Source organism: Schistocerca serialis, chromosome 5 (genome assembly GCF_023864345.2).
Source record: "Schistocerca serialis cubense isolate TAMUIC-IGC-003099 chromosome 5, iqSchSeri2.2, whole genome shotgun sequence".
NCBI classification, from domain to species: Eukaryota; Metazoa; Arthropoda; class Insecta; order Orthoptera; family Acrididae; genus Schistocerca; species Schistocerca serialis.
This window is the reverse complement of record NC_064642.1, coordinates 48,949,710-48,966,157: the sequence shown is the minus strand read 5'-3', so window position 1 is coordinate 48,966,157 and position 16,448 is coordinate 48,949,710. Positions and strand designations below refer to the sequence as shown.

At 36.8% G+C, this 16,448-nt stretch overlaps 1 protein-coding gene across 1 annotated transcript in view; it reads left to right on the top strand.

Moving 5' to 3' along the window:
* Window positions 1-16,448, top strand: part of LOC126481737 (uncharacterized) — a 138,938-nt gene that overhangs the window by 78,797 nt on the left and 43,693 nt on the right. Inside the window, exon 7 of the mRNA XM_050105692.1 lies at window positions 629-793. Coding sequence (XP_049961649.1) covers window positions 629-793 — 165 coding nt within the window. The remainder of the gene's footprint in view (window positions 1-628; window positions 794-16,448) is intronic.

Below are 16,448 nucleotides of genomic sequence, written 5' to 3'. Positions count from 1 at the left end.
TTTAGTGCCTTCTTCAGGAATGAAGAATGATGGTATCCAGTCATTTGGATATACAAGAACAGAGATAAATTGGTTTGTGTAAAAAGTGAACTAACACTAGGTATGAAAATCTCATAAACAAGAGAGAGGGACATGTGAAGGAGACAGTAAAGGGAGAGGGCACCATGACCATAAAATATCAAGAAAAAATTATCAAATGTAGCAGAAAATGAATGGATCAAATACAGGAAATAGGTTCATCTTAGATTTCCAGGATGAATTAAATAATACTCATTTTGCTCTCTGGAGAACCTGAGTGCTAAATTTAAATTCCCTAATTAGCATACCAATCACTTTTTCTGTTGCAGAATTAAAGTCATGTTTTTATTAGTGGAAATATTAAATATCAATTAAGGAATAAACATGTTAGGATTTGTGTAAGTTACTTATAGTCATTTATTCTGTTCTTAGCTCCTTACTAATGACACAGTAAAATGTAGAAGAAGAATGAAATCTTTTCTATCCTGACTGACAACTCAGAATTTTAAACTGTAGCTGTTCTTGCCTCTCTTATCTTTAATCTGTTGGTATGATAAACTATTGAATCTGGAAAAAAACAATGCTAAGTAATTAATTTATGTTGTTGTAGCTGAATCAGGATGTCTTCAGTATTTTACTGGAGTAACAGGACAAGTTAAATCATTCAATTATGATCCAGAAGTTGGCCTACAGTTATCTAATCAGGACTACAGCATGTGCATTCGACCTGAGAGAAATTTCTGTGGTATACAATATGCAACATGTCCAGATACAGGTATGAAATAAATTTGTTTTATTTATTTATCATATGGCTTTATGATACATTGGGGAGGCAGGGGGGAATTTACCCAGAGTGTGGAGCATAATACATACAACAGAAAATCTTACTAAAAAATCTAGAAAGTTTATATAATCTATCAACTTTGTGGAGTCGCTAGCAGGAAATCTTTTGATCTGCCTTCATATGATCTTTCAGTACATTCTTCTGCAATGTGTCTAAAGATCTGTGGTTTTCTGCAGTCTCTAAGTGGAGATGGTTGCTTAACCCATTTGTGCAACAAATATGAGCATCTGCCATACTGGGTTCTAATAATTCTGTTTATCATTAACTATTTTTAATGTGGCAAATCAAATTTAGAAGTCTTTGGGTGATACTCAGCTTCTTATTATTTTGTTGTCCAGTCCACTCTTGAGTCCATGCATTAGTAAGATTGAACTCATTTTCCACAGTGGCTATTGCTTTTATTGTTGGTGATGATCTAGAGCAGAGTTTGCTATGGTTTACATCATTGATATCTTGATGGATTGGTAGAGTTTTACTATCCATGATCTTTTTGTACTCATTTGTGAGAGCATTATTTTATGTGTCACAGTTGAGGGTATGGAATGTGGCTTAGCAGCTTGTTCTGTAGGTGCTGATTTGGTAACACCAGTAATCAATCTCATTGTATTATTTTGTTGGATATCTTTCTTCTGTACAAAAGGGGCAGTTAAGCCAAACTGGGGCATGATATTTAGTGGTTGAGAAGATAAGATATGGAACAGATGAATGTCGGGGGGATGCCAGTGATCCCCAGATTGTATCACAAAGCTTTTGAATGATGCTTCTTATTTTCAATTTTTCAGGTGTTTTAGTTAGATGCTCCCTGAAAGATAAAGTTCTGTTAGGGATCATCCCCAGATACTATGGTGTTTTATCAGGAGTAAGAATAGTATTTTTGAACTATATGTTGAGTTTCTTCTGGTGATTTTATTATTCAGGTGGAAGCAGCTATTAGGTGATTTGCCAGGTTGTAATACAGTAATAATCTTTGAGCATTTAAATTCTTGTGGTATATTACCAGTTTGGATAAAGTCTGTGAAAAAATAAGTCATCCAAACTGTTGTATATTTGCCTCAGTTTATTAGAAGTTTGAGGTGAATATTGTTAAACACTGGAGCTTTACTTGGCTTGGCATGTTTTAGTGCTGGTCAGATTTCTTTGCAAGTGAAGGGAAGGGATTATTTGGTTTTTGTGGCTTTAGGTTTTAGAGTTCTGAGTTCTAATTTCACTTTGATTGTGTGCACTTTGTCTTTTTTGCTTTAGATGCTGCTACCAGATGTGAAGCAGTGGCATTCATTTTAATTATTATCTTGTTCAGATAACTTACAGGGATGCAGCCAGATGCCATTGTTGACAATCATCAACATTTTGACAGGTTCACACTGGCACTTTCAAGGCAAAACTGCAACAAGCAAGTGCTGCACAAAACCTTGCTTTACAGAGAAATTCTGGAAAGATAACACACTGTAAATACTAGCACCATCACACAACCAATGATACTGACATCAGAAGTTGTTGATAGTGAACATTAATGACCAGCAGGTGAGGTAACATTAACTCTTTCTCTCTGTCTTTTGACAGGGGAGAAAGCAGAATTCCATGTAGATTTTAAACAGAAACTTCCATCTCTGTTTATAAGATAGCATGCTAATTTAATTTCACCTGCTTCCTTAACAACACTATCACAATAGCTGCAAATGCATGTCAGAATCTCCATGCTGTTACATTCCATACAATGATTAGTACCAAGACAATGTTCCACAATAGCATTTTGTGTGACATAATGCTCAGTACACCAGTCCTCCACAGTTCTGACAGTGTGACCAATTTATGACATGCCAAACCTGAAAGGAATATGGTAGACACCTGTCTTATGCAAACAAAAATCATCCAATATAGAATCTAAAGGAACTTAATCTTAGACAGTGGTAAAAAATCACATTTAACATGATATTTCCACAAAATACCATCAGTCCTGCATAAGCCAAAAGTGCCATAGTCTTTTGTGCATCCTTGGTATTATCATCACTCACCTCATGCATGTTTGTGGATGTGGGACAGCAGCTAGTCAAATATTTAACAAAGGAATTCGAAGAAAGGGCAGTGCAAGTTGAGAATTTATTTTATTTTATTTTCACTACCAGTTTCAACAATCAATATGCCATCCTCAGGCCTAAATGCATGTCTCAGAATTATCAATATTGGGATCCTGGGGCCATTTGTTTCTGGATGCCGTGAATTCTGACCTCAAGTGCTTCATTTGAAGGCTTGACTGCAACTTAGCTGCAGATGAGTTGCAGTCAGGTCTTTGAAAGAAGCACTTGATGTAAGAATTCACAACATCCAGAAACAGATGGCCCCATCATGCCAGTATTGATGACTTTGAGAGGTGCATATGGGGCCTGAAGATCACATATTGAATTGCCAAAATCGGTAGCAATAATAAAATAACTTCTCAATTTGTGTGGTTGTTTGGCAGATTTCTTTGTTAAATTGTGCATGATTTGTTGACAGTGAGATATATGTCTGATCTGCTTTTTGCTACAATCATTCTGGTGAAAGGTGACCTCAAGGGGGGCTGGCACAGCTGACAAACTCTCAGAGTTTGAGATGATGTGGCCCCTGTGAACCAAGGTATGAAGTAATCCTTCACATCGAGCTGGACAGTACAACTATCAGCCTGTAGATACAGGTCAGTGTCAGTAGGCTTTCTACACTGAAGCACCAAAGAAACTCATGTAGGCATGCATATTCAAATACAGGCAGAATATGACCCTGTGGTTGGGAGTGCCTATGCAAGACAACAAATGTCTGCACAGCTGTTAGATTGGTTACTACTGCTACAATGTCAGGTTATCAAGATTTAAATGAATTTGAATGTGGAGTTATAGTAGGTGCACAAGCTATGGGACACGGCATTGCTGAGGTAGTGACGAATTAGGGATTTTCCTGTACGACAATTTCACGTGTGTACCATGAACATCAGGAATCTGGTAAAACATCAATTCTCCAAAATTGCTGCAGCCAGAAAAAGATCCTGCAAGAATGGCACCAATGACAACTGAAGAGAATCATTCAGCATGACAGAAGTGCAACCCATTCCACAAATTGCTGCAGATTTCCATGCTGGGCTATCAGCAAGTGTCAGTGCCCAAACCATTCAACGAAACATCATTGATATGGGTTTTTGGAGCTGAACGCCCTCTCATGTACCCTTGATGACTGCATGACACAAAGCTTTACACCTTACCTGGGCCTGTCAACACCAACATTGGACTGTTGATAACTGTAAACATGTCACCTGGTCGGATGAGTCTCATTTGAGACTGCATCAAGCAGATGGACGTGTACAGGTATGGAGACAATCTCATGAATCCATGGACCTTGCATGTCAGCAGGGGACTGTTCAAGCTGGTGGAGGCTCTGTAATGGTGTGGGGAATGAGCAATTGGAGTGATAAGGGACCCTTGATATGTCTAGATGCGGCTCTGACAGGTGATATGTCTGATCACCTGCATCCATTCATGTCCATAGTGCACTCTGATGGACTTGGGCAATTCCAGAAGGGCAATTCAACACCTCACATGTCCAGAATTGCTGCAGAGTGGTTCCAGGAACACTCTTCTTAGTTTAAACACTTCTGCTGGCCACCACACTCCCCACACATGTATGCATTGATCATACCTGGGATGGCATGCAATGTGAAGTGCTCCACCCCATCATACTCTTGCAGATTTATGGACAGCCCTACAGGATTCATGGTGTCAGTTCCATCCACCACTATTTCAGACATTAGTTGAGTCAATGCCACATTATGTTGTGGCACTTCTGCATGCTCATGGGTGCCCTACATGATGTATTAGGCAGGTGTACCAGTTTCTTTGGCTCTTCAGTGTATAAACAGCATGTTCCAATGTACCATCAAACTTCCTCCAGACAAACACATCAAGGAAGGGAAGGCAGCCATCCCATTTCACCTCCATCATGAAACAAATATTCAAGTGGATTGAATTCAGGTGTTTCAAAAAGTCATTCAAATTATTACTGCCATGAGACCAAACAATAAAACCATCATCTACATATCTAAAAAAATATGCTGGTTTCAAAGGTGCTGACTCCAACATCTGTTCTTGAAGTCTTCTATAAACAAATTGGCAATAATAGGTGACAATGGGCTTCCCATCACATCTCCATCTCACTGCTCAAGCACTGGTTATTTGATAAAAAGTACATGGAATTCAACACATGTTGAAATAGGTTCATTTATTCAAAACCAAACCTAGCCTCAGTTAACTGTAACAAGTCAGACAGGGGAACGGGAGTGAAGAGAGCAGCCACATCAGAACTTGACCGAGTCATTCAAATGCATTCTCTCTAATTGATACAAGAAATCTGCTGAGTACTTAAGGTGACATTCATATTGACTTGCAAGTGGGCTCAAAAGAGCAGCAAGATACATTACTACATGATACATCAGATCACGAGTATTATTCACAACTGGCCTAGGAGGAATGCCTTCCTTATGGATCTTTGGAAGGGCAGCACAGTAAGAATTAAGACTCTTGATAGATTCATGTGATAAGGAACTTTTCTTCAGGGGGTTATTATTCGTTTTGCCAACACCCTTTGATAGGTCAGCACCAATCCTGCAATGTGCTGAATCAGAGAGTAAACACTGCATATCTAAGAACATAATCCTGCTTATCCAAAGCAACTGTAACATTGCTCTTGTCCACAAGTAAAATAGCATCCAGATCAACTCTAAGTTAATGTAAAGCAGTCTTCTCAGTTGTTGTTACTCTTGGGTGGATGTGCTCCAGTCAACATCAACATGTCTCCTGCAACAACAGGAGGTAGTATAATGTAACATATCACTTTTGCAAAGTGATGTCTTGCACAATGTATTTAGGACTTATGAATGTTGATCATCAACTGCTGAAGAAATTAATGTAGTTTTGAAAATGGGACACATGTTGAAAATGGTGTTTCTTCATATGTGCATCTTAACTGAATAGCAGTGAGATGGTGTAGCTACTCAATTGGACGACAAAAATGGTGGCTCATGTTTGACCACACTTGTTGTTCTTAATGTTTTCTCCATCCAGTGGACCACTGCCTCAGAGTTGCACCAGCCTCTGTGGAAGAAGATGGCTATGACAATGCGGGAAAGAATCACAGAACAAAAGAAATTTGTGTTAGTAGGGTCTGATTGTTACTAATGTGTTTGAGGTACACTTGTCAAGCACAGAAAGAATTGTTTGAAGTTGTTTCCAGAGTAACAATTTGTTTTAGTATATACAGTTTACAAAGGAAGGAAGTTGCTCATTTAGTAATGTGGACAGAAGTAGTCTACTGTTGAGTTTTCAGCAATCAGCAGTATGGCAAAAGGGAATAGAGATCAGCAATACAGATATACACAGTGTAGCTGGATGCTGAATGGGAGAGAGAGAGACAGAGAGAGAGAGAGAGAGAGAGAGAGAGAGAGAGAGAGAGAGAGAGAGAGAGACAGAGATTCTCAAGTCAAGACACAATCTGTTCTCCAGCGCTAATGTATTGCTTTACTCGGCAAAACTGTCAAATGGATACCCAGGAAACAGCCCATTTGTGGGGACCATCTCAGGATGGCGAATCTGTACTAATTTACCAAGATACGTGAAAGAAATTAGTCATTTTTGTCATACTAAGTTTCAGTTCATAAAGGTGTTTTTCTTGACTATGAGATTACCTGTAAAGATTACTTAGTGCAGCAGTCATTAATGCTGCTACATTTGAGAAGTGTTTATGAAGAATTGAGCTGTTGAGGAGAAAACTTGAAGTTCCTCAGTGGTACCGAAAGAAAAGAAGAAATTTAGCTTCTGAGAAATCACTATTAAATTACTTGGCAACAATTACTACTCAGAATAAAATATGAGTCTACAATATAGAAGACCGACAATTCTAGTATCAGGTGGCTGTTTTTAAGTCATCAGTTCCATATCGTCACACACCACCTGACTGCAGTTATGTTGGCGATGTATCTAGTACCAGCGTTGGCACTGGGCACCACCACAGCAACTTCATGCCACTGTGACGATCCAACTTTGCACCAACAACTCAGCACACTGAGCACCACTAAAACTCATGGGCAAGCTGTATTTGAAAAAAAAATAATGCCTTTGTGGATGGTGTTGTGCAGTGTGATGAATTAGAAGTGAGTGTCTGGCTAAAAAGTTTGTGTTGTTCGGTTCTGGAATACTGGGCCAACAGACAACTCGTTAGCTCTTTTCACAGTGACTATTCAACATCCCCTTCCCCCCTATTTTTTAGTATCTATGAGAAATAGAAGAATGGATGGTAGTATACAAGAGTGGTTCTAGGTGTGGAACATAAAGTTTAGGTAACAAATAGCAGGAGATTTAAGAAGAGTTCTTGGCACTAAGCTAGATATTGCAAAGACTGAATTATGGACAGAGCTCAGTACTAAGTCTGACACTTTGATTGTGGATTTAAATGCAAAAATAGATACCATAAATGCTAGCCTCAAATAGCATATCTAGTAATCTTGTAAAGAGAAACAAGAGATAAGCACAAAAATAACCAACTTGAAAATAGTTTTATCCACTGTACAGGAAGATTTACATGCTGAGAAAAACAACAATGTGACCTTGTAAGGAATGAGGTTTTGGAACAGTTTAATGTGCTAGATTATAGCATAAAAAAATAGAATTGACTGAACATAGGTTGACAACACTAAATTAGCAGATATCAGACACACAGTTATAATTACACATGTTAGAGCAGGGTAAATATTCAGATATAACAGCTTCACCAGGCTTGACTTCCTCAACTTGGGAGGAGTGGGTAAATGAATCAATTACTTGAAAGGTACAAGAAATGATTCACTGATCAGTGCTCACTGTCCACAGTTGATTCATAAAAAAATCAGACTGGGGTAGTATGAAAGCTTGTGAGGAACTTAATAAAACAAAAAGGAATTAAGTAAATGGAAATTTAATTAAAGTAATTGGCTTTCACCAGAAATACCAGAAGAACTAAATTTTATTGGAGGAACAAACTTATCCAAACAGTTTCCTAAGTTTAAGCTGGAAGGCGAACTTTATCCCACATACTTCTAGAGTATTTTCAAGTTTGTTACTGAATTCCTGGGACAATGAAGAAAGAATTGATTTAGTTTTAAAATTCCCTTCCTAGAGTGATTTTAAAAAGAAATTTAAAAACGATTCTTGGTCATCCAGTACCCAAGAAAAATGGGCACTGGAATTCCTAGACTTGAAGTATTAAACAATAGTTGGGATATGTACAAGAATTATACTGAATGGCATTTGACTAGGTGAAAATATCTAGACAAACCACTGGAAGAAAGTCATTTGGTCAGAGTGTTAGAAGGTTGCCTTTTCGTGTCAGAAAAGAATTTCAGTACAGGGGCTGGACACCAGTAAATGATCTGTTAACTTCTGTGGAAGGATTAGATACATTAAATAAGGAACAGGTAGAGTACTTACAGAATGATAATAGAATATCAGGAAGAAAATCGTTATCTGTCCAAGTTTCCACACATGAATGGAAGTATACTTTGAAAAGTAAGGAAGCATAGTGACTGTAATCAAATAACCACAGAGGTAATTAGTGAAATAATGTTATATCATCCAGTCTGAATAATCAGGCACTCATACCCACTAATAACAATGTGTATGCTCTGGGGAATCAGTCATTAGTGATTGATCCCTCAGAAAATAGTGGATGTTCTGGAACAGGGGGCAGCTCCAGGATTTAAGCAGAAACTGGTGGCTCTAAAATTCTCAGTTTCAACATGTAATTGGTTACTATGCAAAAAAAAAAAAAAAAAAAAAAAAAAAAAATGAAAGGAAGAAATAACTTGCATGATCATCTGTGAAAATACATTTAGACTCAGGCAGAGAAACATCATTTATACCCAGGAATTAACTTTATTTCTTCCAAGGAAATATCTGTGCTGTGTACTTCCTGTGATGGGAGTATTATAGTGGTCATTATGGTGAATAAAGGAAGGGTGATTAAAGAGGAAATGCGGTTGTTCATAAACTTCAATGACTGTGTTTGCAATCAAATATTACTAGTAGTATGAGGCTTGAATTTTAACATATTTGTGGGATTAGATTGACTTTTGAACTGCAGAGGATCTTCAGATTCCAAGAATAATATGGTAACATAGGAATTCCCAAATAAAACTTCTAAAATGTTATTCTCAAATGATACACTTGCTTTTAAATCTAAATTATGAACAGTAGTCCATATTCATATAGTGGCAACAGTGAAGGCTATAGCAGTGGATGACCAGTTAATGGGAGAAATAGAGGTAATAAAGAATATTTGTGAGAAAGCACACAAATTAGGAATAATAACTCAAGACCAAAAGTGAGATTTACAGAACATATTATTACAATATAAAGGTGTTCACTCAGAGAAACCAGAAGTAACTGTTGATTAAGTCTGTAGTCATAAAATAAAAACCAAGAAGACTTTTCTTTTTGTGAACCAACCAGTGTTCCAATGAGTTTATGTACTGCCATCCATGATGAAATCAATAAAATGATTGACAGTGGTATCACTGAGCCATGTTACAGTGTTTACAACAACTCATTATTACTAGTAAAGAAACAGAAGGAGTGCACATAGTTTTAGGTGCAAGAACTTAAATGTATTGCAATGGAAAGGGATCGACCAATTATTGAAGAAGAGTTACTGTCTCGTTTTGAACAGATAAAATTTTTCAGTTTGATTAATTTAACAACTGGGTACTGACAAGTACTCTTGCACAAAGATTCAAGACCTTATTCAACCTTTCTTTTTGAGGGAAAATCTTATCAATTTAAGTTGTTGCCATTTGGCCTAAATATATCAGTAGCAATATTTACCTGTGCCCTGGACAGAGCTTTAGGGATGTAGCACTAACTATAAAGCTAACAAAATCACATTCTGGGATAGATGAGTTAAAAGTATTGGGGTATATGTTGAGAGTGACAGGTATAAAACCAGATTATGAACTTATTTGGCTTATCAGAGAGAGTCCTTAAGCAACTGCATTTGTTTTTAGGCCCAGCAGGATTTTATAGGCATTTCATAAAAGAACAAGTTATGAATGATTTGCATTTACTAGGGTTGATGAAACAGTGGACCAAATGGTTCTGGAACAATGGTGCAATGGAAGCATTAAATAAGGCAAAGCAAGCTGTAGTGAATGATCATATTTTAGGTCATCCATAAGTGCATCGGCCTTTTAAAAGTGGCTCAGATGCATCAGGATATGATTTGGGAGCAGGGGATTGGGGCTGCAGAAAGGGTGAACACATAACTGTAGTATTTGATAGTTGAAGCCCTAACAAGCATGAGCTGAGTTACACAGCCACAGATAAGGAATTGTTGGCAGTACTATGAGATTAAATAAATCTCAGATGCTTATATGTGGATTAAATATTATAGTATAAATGGATCACTAAGCTTTATCTTTTGCCGTCGAAAGCAGACTGTCTCATAGGGGATTAATATGTTGGGTCATTTTCCTACAAGGGTTTCATATAGAAATACAGCATGTCAATGGTTCTCAGAATGTGGTCGCTGATGTTTTATCCAGATTACCATTATGGATGGGTTTAATGACTAGAAGAGAAGGTCCTGGAGTGATATTTACAGTCAGTGTCTTGTTGATTAACTACACTAATAATGATTGTGTATCTTGGCAAGAAGAATTAGGGAAGAAATACAGACAGATTAAGATCTAGGTAACTTGTGTACTTCTTGTTCACAAAAAAATCTATCAAATAAAATAAAAGCTAGGTGGATAATACAACAAGGTACTTTGTTTTGGAAAAGGAATCTGTGTGTGTTTGTGTGTGTGTGTGTGTGTGTGTGTGTGTGTGTGTGTGTGTGTGCGTGTGAAGAATCTTGGAAGTTATGTACCTCACAATCAGCAAGATAGGATTTGCTATGGTTCATACATAAAGGGTATGGACACTATGGAATACAGAAATGCATGAAACACATCATCAAGTTCTGCTTCTTTAAAAACCTAGTTCAGATGGCTAATTGAGTTTTACAGATTTGTGACTTGCATCAGAAAGTTAAAGATTTCAGTTGAGTAAAATACAGGTGGTATCTGGTTATACCTATGGCACTGCATGATTTAACAGCTGTAGATTTTTTTGACATTTACCAAAAGGAACAGGAGGGGTTTACTATGTATTTGTGTTACTAGAGTGTTGGTCAAAATGTGTCAAACTGTATACTATAAAGGTAACCAATAACCGTACAGTAATTAACTGTTCACATGAATATTTTGAGGATGTTGGTAAACCACGTGGATTACTCTCTGATGGCAGGTCACAGTTCCTAAGTTCAGTAGAACATCAATTACCTAAATGTTGGTCAAGTGAACAACCACTTAACTGAACTTCACTAGCTTGTCTGTGCCACTCTCCCCCTGCTATGCTCCCCCCCCCCCCCACCCCCCCCACCCCTGCCCTTCATATCAGACCAGTTCCAAGTTGCCAACTGTACTAGTCCCATTTGTGCTCTGTTACTATCATTTGTATGTGTCACCCTTTGCTGCGTAATGTAAACATGTGATATAAAATGCCTAAACATAAACATGCTGTCCTTTCTATGAGAGTGAAGAAGAAATTAATAAAAGCTTGGACAGAGGTGAATCTGAAAGCAAGTTATCCAATGGGTACAAGGCTGGCAAGTTGATAATCATGGGGAAAAAGATGAGCACCACAAATTTTATATCAAAGCTTGATTCCTCTGATGTATTAACAAATCATAAAACTATGAAGCTTGCCATGAGTGTTGATCTAAATGACACTATTTACATACCGTTTTTACAAGAAGGTTCACAATGGAAACCTATCTCTGGTTCCATTCTATGTGGAAAGACAATTTAATTTAATGAAAATCTTGGTGGGCCATCGAATTTTAGAAGAAGCATTGGGTGGTTAAACCTCTTTCAGTCAAGACACAGTCTTCATGAACTTCAAATACAGGGAGGAATACTGTTTGTTGATTCTTTCAAAACCAAACTAAGGGGTGTATTGAGGTAAGAAGATTATGCCCCCAAAAACATTTACATTACTGATGAAACTGGGCTCAATTGGAAATTTTTGCCAAAAAGAACTCTTGCTTCATGTTGTGAATTAGCAGAACCTGGTCCTAAAATAAATAAGGACTGCATTACTGCTTCATCTTGTGCTAATGAAACTGGTAGCCACTGACTGCCAATGCTCATCATTGGTAAAAGTAAGAACCACATTGTTTCAAACACATTAATATGCCCATACATGCCACAAAAGAGAACTTGAATGGATACTATGGTTTTTATGGAATGGTTTATGGGCGTTTTTGGACTCTATGTAAAAGCTCTTCAGTTAAAGAATGGCAAAATGGAGAAAACATTGCTGCTCCTTGACAGTGCACCAGTTCATCCATCATGTGATATCTTCTCCTTATTACAGCTCATAGATCAAGGCATGGGACTTTCAAATGGTACTCCAGAAAAGAATTCATAAAAAGTTATTGTTAGAGAGAAAAAAGGAATGAGAAGAAAGTCTGTTAAGAAATTTCAAAAATATTGATTTGAAAGATCCATTCTACATGCTTAGAGCAGCATCATGTAGTATAAAGGAACAAATATGAAAAAAGCCTGGAATAAAATTTTTGTTTCGATGGAATGTTCTCAAAGTCAAATTGAAAATGACGAACTGAATGATTTGTCTGAAATACTCAACATGCTAAAACAACTCTGTTGCCTTGAAGATGCATACTACATGCTTAGAACAGCATCGTGTAGTATAAAGGAACAAATTTGAAAAAAACCTGAAATAAAATTTTTGTTTTGATGGAAAGTTCTCAAAGTTAAATTGAAAATAACAAACAGAATGATATATCTGTAATACTCAACATGCTAAAACAACTCTGTTGCCTTGAATGTGATGAAGAAAACATTCAAGAATAGATTAATGTTGATGACGCAGATCCCAAGGTACAAAGTCATGTAGGATAGTAAACCTCAACACTGATGAAGCTGACATTGCCAGCATGTCACACTAGTGTTTCAGAAAATGGAGATAAAAATGTACCAGCTGCTTCTGAAGCATTTACATGCTTAGATACTGCCTTACAATGGTCTGAAGCTCAAGAGGAGAGTGACCAGTACCAGAAAAATAAGGATTTTTTGAAGTATCAATTCTATACATATGTACTGCACATGCAAAATGCATATGTATTACATATTTTTTGGTTTACTATGCTATAATGCATACTTTTCTAATGTACTTCCTTTTGCAATGATAAAAGAGATTCTTTTATTATAAATATTTGTGCTATTTGTAGTCTTCTGGGCCTGCTGGATAATGAACGTCTTTCAAGGATATAATAAATTTTGTACAATCAGTTATGCTGCTATGGGTATTATCTTTTTATTTGAACTATAGGCCTATTTCAGCAGCACAGCCATTATCAGGTTATGTTTTCAAGTCCTGTCTTCAATGCAATATCATCAATTCCGTTGGTGTCTACCTCTTTATTGACTATATTGTTTCATTGTTATTTTTGTAGTTGTGTGTTCTGATGGGTTCTGGCATTTCATTAATAATGATCAGAAATAAACTTAATTTACAGATGAAAGTTTGTGACAGCAATTATGTCAGGTGCTCAGCGATATTGTATGGTTGATGACTAAAAATACACTTTGATTATCGACATAAACTGGTTTTCTGAACATCCATGTCCCCCAGTTAGTTTGGATAACTAAGTAATTCATTGAATGGGAAGAAATAAAACAACTGCTGTTGCTAAATATCATCTGCAGTCCATCCCATCAACACACAGGATGAAAGAGACTAGAAAGTTATGTCAGATATTCTGTTCAAGCTAACATACTACTTGGGCACAGGTGACACCAGAGTTTCAAAGCATCTTAAACGAATTTCCACACTTATCGACAGAATTATCCCCAATAGAAATAGAACTTAATTGGTGAACCATTGTTAAAGTTTTTTAATTGGCCATTAGAGAAATGAGGAGACAAGAAAGAGGGAACTCAGAATATCGAATACCATCTAAGAAAACATGCAAGGAACAGATTGTGCCAGTATGATAAAAATGTGGCAGTGTCAGACTTTAAATTATATGCCTTATTGCTAGGGATAGGCTGTCACCTAGGCTTAAATCTAAAACACAAAACAAGCAAATTCTTCAATTGATATGAAGACCCTTACAAAATAGTGGGAATAGCACACCCAAAAGAAGTATTTCTTGCAGACCTATGAAAAGAAAAGCAAAAGGCCTCTACGTTGTCAACATTTTAAAGAAGTATATCACATAAAAATGAGATTGTAGGTTAGATGAAAACAGCCCATTGTGTTCCAAGGTATTTCGTCATACACTACACAAGTTGTGAGTATATTTAAGTTCAGTGCAAATAGTGGATCAAGTGGCATTATCCCCAAATGGTTTACAAATTGTTATGAAGATTACTAGATGTTAGTCATGTCAAATTTAATGGGGAGAAAGATGAGGACAGAATCTCAGACTAAAAACATTAGCTGACATGCTAACATGTAAATGATTAAAATATGAGAATAAAGTACTAATAACCATAGCACATAGTGTGTGACGAAGCAAGCTGGGATATTTTTAATTCCCCTCCTGTTTTGCCATCTGCTTCCTTAAAATTCATTATTTCAATTTTAACTAATTACCATTAGCATACATGAGTATAATCTGTATTTTCATAAAAGAGAAATATTGGCCCTCAGTTTTAAAATAAATAACACCAGATCTAATTTTGTGCTGCTTATACATGTTCAACAGTAAACTATTGTAGCAATATGTGGATGGTTCACCTGAAAACTATTAATGAGGCTTATGGAAAGTTAAACAATAGTGCACTGGCCATATTAAATGTGTATTATTAGGGGGTTGTGTAAACAGTGAAAGTAAAAGACTGTGCAGCACAACTGTGCATATGTCAGCTATATTATTTTACAGTAGTCAGTGTCTAAATTACAAACCCCATTTTTCAGCCAGTATAGCAATGCAGTACATCAATACCGAGAGCAACAAATGAAGAAATAAAGCAGGTGGAACCACTGCAAGTACATAGAAGTAGTAAACAAGAACAATGAATAGAGTGAATAGGTTCACAGAGGAGTGCAAGGGAATTTACTAGAAGCATGAGTTCAGGACTCTGAAACATAATTTAAACAACAGGAATGAGCCAATTTCTTAAGTTAAAGATAGTAAGGAGGACGGCATACTAGATTAGGGTAATGTACCCATGTATAAATTAGAGGAATGATTGGATGTATGGGTGAACCAAAAACACTGCTTGAATACTGGTCAACAGTGTGGGATCCATACCAGATAGGATTGATAGAAGAGATAGAGAAGATCCAATGGAGAGCAGCGCACTTCGTTACCGGATCATTTAGTAATCGCGAAAGCATTATGGATATGATAGATAAACTCCAGTGGAAGATTCTGCAGGAGAGATGCTCAGCAGCTCGGTACGGGCTTTTGTTAAAGTTTCGAGAACATACCTTCACCGAAGAGTCAAGCAGTATATTGCTCCCTCTTACGTATATCTCGCAAAGAGACCATGAGGATAAAATCAGAGAGATTAGAGCCCACACAGAAGCATACCGACAATCCTTCTTTCCACGAACAATACGAGACTGGAATAGAAGGGAGAACCGATAAGAGGTACTCAGGGTACCCTCCGCCACACACCGTCAGGTGGCTTGCGGAGTATGGATGTAGATGTAGAAAGTATGAATCAACACTACAAGGAGAGTATAAAGAATCACCTCTGTCAGTAGTTTAGGTAACGATGTAGGAGTTGGCTTTCTGTGGAAGGTAGTGTATGCTGAATTCCTACAGAGTTAGGATGCTGACAGCTCATTTGACTGATTCCCAAGTTGTGAGAGATAAATGTATTTTACTGCTTTTAGTAGTTCACTGTTAATTACAGGTACTACGTAAATGATATAAAGGAAAATGTCTGAGCTTTGTGTGTATGAGAAACAATAGCAGATGAGAAATCTAGTTAGTTGGGCAGTTTGTGAGTGTTACTGTTTAGAGCTATGTAACTTGTCAGGTTCAGTATCAGAAAGGGATTGTTGTCAGTGGATGGCATAAGTGTGTTCAAAATATATGATTGCTGGTGCTAATTGGGGACAAATAAAGAGAAATATACCTTCATTCATTTGTAAAGTTTTATATGAGTTTGAGGTCAAGTAGCATATAGTATATTTGAAAAGAATTTTAGTATTGGTGATATTATGTTTGTTTTTGTTTTTGGGAAACATCATGGTTGTGTTAATGTATACTTTTGTAGTGGTACTTAGCCTAAGAAAGATTAAGTAAGAGGACCATACATGTTACCTCTCTTACACTGAAAGGGAATTAACATCAAGATGCTAATAGCTGATTATATCTTCAAATAGAAATAGAAATAGATTCAAAAGTTTATAATAAAAGGGAAAGCTTATACATTCTCTTAAAATTGGTAGTATGTTATATAAACTGAAAAAGAAGTCTGATTAAATTAAGCTTGTGGTACTGAGCATATAAA